General features: G+C 32.8%; 1 protein-coding gene across 1 annotated transcript; it reads right to left on the reverse strand.

The window, feature by feature from the left end:
• Positions 1-452: 452 nt before the first annotated feature.
• Positions 453-1,465, reverse strand: LOC107491842 (uncharacterized). The gene has a single exon (XM_016112758.3). The coding sequence runs from the start codon at positions 1,294-1,296 to the stop codon at positions 697-699; it is 600 nt and encodes a 199-aa protein (XP_015968244.1). The 5' UTR covers positions 1,297-1,465; the 3' UTR covers positions 453-696.
• Positions 1,466-3,551: the final 2,086 nt, after the last annotated feature.

Below are 3,551 nucleotides of genomic sequence, written 5' to 3' on the forward strand. Positions count from 1 at the left end.
ACTTTTTTTTAATTTTTATATTTCTATTATATTTTTAATATAATTAATAATATTCAATTAAATTTATTTTAATATATATATTTTTATTCCTATTTCTAAAGTTTTTTAGATCCATGGCTGACTTATAGTGCACCAACCTCTAATTTATTAGTATATACATATTTGGAAGTTTAATTTGAATTGAAAATCCAGCAGCAGCTAATAAGAAGTTCACATGAAACAATGGTGTACGTACAGAGATAGATAGAGTAAGGATTCATACAGCCTATAGCAGCTAGCTAGCTGTATGATTTAGGTGGAAAATTTGATGACTTACATTTTCACGTAAAAAAACATAAATTATTAAATAGTTTCATATATTTAATTGAACTATTTAATAATTTATAATTTTATATTCATGTGAAAATGTGTTATTATCATTTCCTTTGCCTAAATAATATTAATCACCTATCTGACATAATAAATGCCCTCATTTAATTACAATTAGATTGTGGTCTCCACTCTCCATCCAGCTTTAGTTTATTTGTTCGGATACAAATAAGCCACAAATAAAAATAAAATAAAAATAAAAAATAAAAAAAGAGCAAGGGCTGAGTACGTAAGCGCTAATGTCTCCACCATTTACGAGCTTTGCCTAGGAAGTGCGTAGAGTAATCTGGAGCGTCAAATATCATTTGTTTTCCTCCTTTAACACTTTCACCGGTCATCGTCCGGTGATGATGGCAAAGACGACGTCGTCTTAGACGACTCCGACAAAGAATTCTCACCGCTCGAGAGTCCCAGCTTGTTGCGGCGGCGCTGCTTCTCCACCTTCAGCATCAGATCGTGGAGCCCTATCGCCGGTACCTTGTGCCATGCCGGGAAGTAGAACTCGTCGACCACCCTGGCGCCGACGTTCAAGACCCCCTGGAATCTCCCTGACTGGCGGCGCACCTGGACGGCGCTGAAGCAAGGCTTCATTGCTGGCTCTACAGTGGAGAGGATGTTACTCACCAGGATCCTCACCGTGCCGACGAGGTGGTCGCGGAAAGTCCCGACGGCAAAGATGGCTACGGAGAAGCCAGAGGTTACGCTGGCGAGGTACTCCGGCGTGACTCGGAAGAGAAACCTGTCGTTCCAGGTAGGGTTATTGCCGCCGATCTGGTCAACCTGTGTTCGGAGCTTGTAGGACGGATCCATCCATATCACCACGTACGTTTTGAGTCTCCTCACTGAAGCCTTTGGTCGCTGAAGATCTTGTGCTGAAATCAAGTTGATCTCCAATACTTTCGTTCCCGGTGACGACACCATCCTCATTCCGCCGCAGCGCCGCCGCCTTGTATTATCTCTGACGAATTTTTTCAATAACCTTAGCCGCCAAGAAAGAAGCCTAGCTACCTTGTTAATTTATATGTTTAATTGTAATTAGCTTGTTATTACTGGCTAGTTAGAGAGGTTGTATTAATGTTAGCTGTAACATAACTAAATTAGGGTTAATGTGAGGTTAGAAGCCAGAGTGGCCTACTTTACTAGTTCAACTTCCAAATACAAGGCCAACCGCTAGCTAAACCATGAACCTGTCGACAACTAAGACATACACATTAACAATTAATTATAGCCGAAGGTTGAATATTTTTTTACTTCTTATATCTGAAATGTGTATGTGTTAGTTTATTTTCATAATTGAAATAACCTTTAAAACTAGATAGATACTATACATATTATTATTAGTTAATTTACTTAATTCCCAAGTAGGTTATCGATTCTGGGAATTGGTTATTAGTTTCTTAATGGATGTACTTGCCGATCTTTTTCCGCACCCAGAACAAATTAGTTTAAGCATCATCCACGCTAAATTGCTAATTAATAAATATGATGAGCCAAGACCTAAATATTGTACATATATATTGTATTAGAAAAAGTATACCTAACCAATTAGTGGTACTGCTAGTGATGGACCAAACAATTTATGTTGGAAGATAAAAAAAAAATACTCATTATTATTAAAAAATATATTAATCTAAAAANTTATTATATTGATTGAATATCTCTTTTTCTATATATGTAATTAAACAATCACTCAACCACTCGTCTCCTATTCGATTACAAAGTCGGCTCTTTATGATATTCATAGAAAAAATATTCTTTCAACTGATGTTGTTGCCATAAATAGAATCAAAGCTAATTTCAACAGGAGAAACACCAATGGATAAATAATATATTTTTTGTTTCAACTAACTTTTGATATAATCTACTAATTATTCCATTTATATTTGAAAATTGATAATCAAAACATATATCTAATATAAAATTCTCAAGCTGACTATCAAGTACCAAAAATTAAGTAGAAGAGAATTCATCTGGATAAAATTCAGCTAAACGAATCAACTTTTTGTCAAATACAAAAAATGAGTCACTTGAATTCAAGCAAACCATACAAAAAATAACACAGTATTTACCTCTATAAAGCGATTGTTAAGCTCTTAAAGTTGTCTATTAACCACTTAATAAATTAATTCAACTTGAAAATAGTATAAGTTTGAGAACTTTTAAATTTTGTGCCTTAATCTTCCTTGTATTATAAATATGTCATTCATATTTGGACCATGAATATTGTGATTATCACAAAATACTGAAAGTTTATTGTGCAAAAAATACCAACTATATATCGTCTCTTATACTTTGCAATCGTTGTTTGAATACTTTAACCAATGTCATAGTATTTATAATGTCTTGATCATTTTTTTGTAGAATTTAAGACAACTCATTCGTAACTCTTAATATACTTTTCATCAAATATAAATTGAATGAAAATTCAAAAGATTAAACATTATGATTTAATAATTGGCATGTTTTAGCTCTTTCTTCTGGATTATTTTTATCTTTCTCAATGACTTCAAGAACTTCTACCACAACAGAAAAAATAGAAATCAAGCTAAGTATTGTACCATAATGTGAGCTCCATTGAGTATCGTCTTTCTTTTTTAATGTTGTTTCTCGATTTAAGTCGTGCGCACTAGAAGTATCTCTATTTTGTAATGCAACAATTATCTTTTGCATTTGATTTTCATGAAACATGTCTTTACGTTTATAAGAAGCTCCAACAATATTGCACAAACTAGCAGGCTAATTACAATTCAATGCAATTTCAATCAATTTCTTTGTAACAATCACAAGTGTTAATTGAAGTTGGTGAACAAAACAATGAACATAAAAAGCACAAACATTTTCTTTAAGATCAAACTTTTTAAGCCATTAAATTCTTCTTGCATATTACTAGCTCCATCATAAACTTGTCTACGTATTTTTGCTAAGTTTAAATTATGCTTTGCTAATAAAGATTTCAAAGCTACTTTTAACAATAATGTATTTTTGCTAGAAACATGGACAAGGCTAAAAAATCGCTTCATTACAAATCCATCTATGTTCACATACTGCAAACAAATAGTCATTTTCTCTTTAACAAAAATATCTCTATCTTCATCAATTAAAACAGCGAATACATCATCTCTAAGATCATCAATAATAATTTCAGTAGTTTTACTTATAGCAGCTTTAATAATTTCTTTTTG

Source organism: Arachis duranensis, chromosome 6 (genome assembly GCF_000817695.3).
Source record: "Arachis duranensis cultivar V14167 chromosome 6, aradu.V14167.gnm2.J7QH, whole genome shotgun sequence".
Classification (NCBI taxonomy): domain Eukaryota; kingdom Viridiplantae; phylum Streptophyta; class Magnoliopsida; order Fabales; family Fabaceae; genus Arachis; species Arachis duranensis.

What these genes read in the sequence shown, in the direction of transcription:
- LOC107491842 (XM_016112758.3), bottom strand. Translation starts at nt 1,296, where the DNA reads ATGAGGATGGTGTCGTCACCGGGAACGAAAGTATTGGAGATCAACTTG.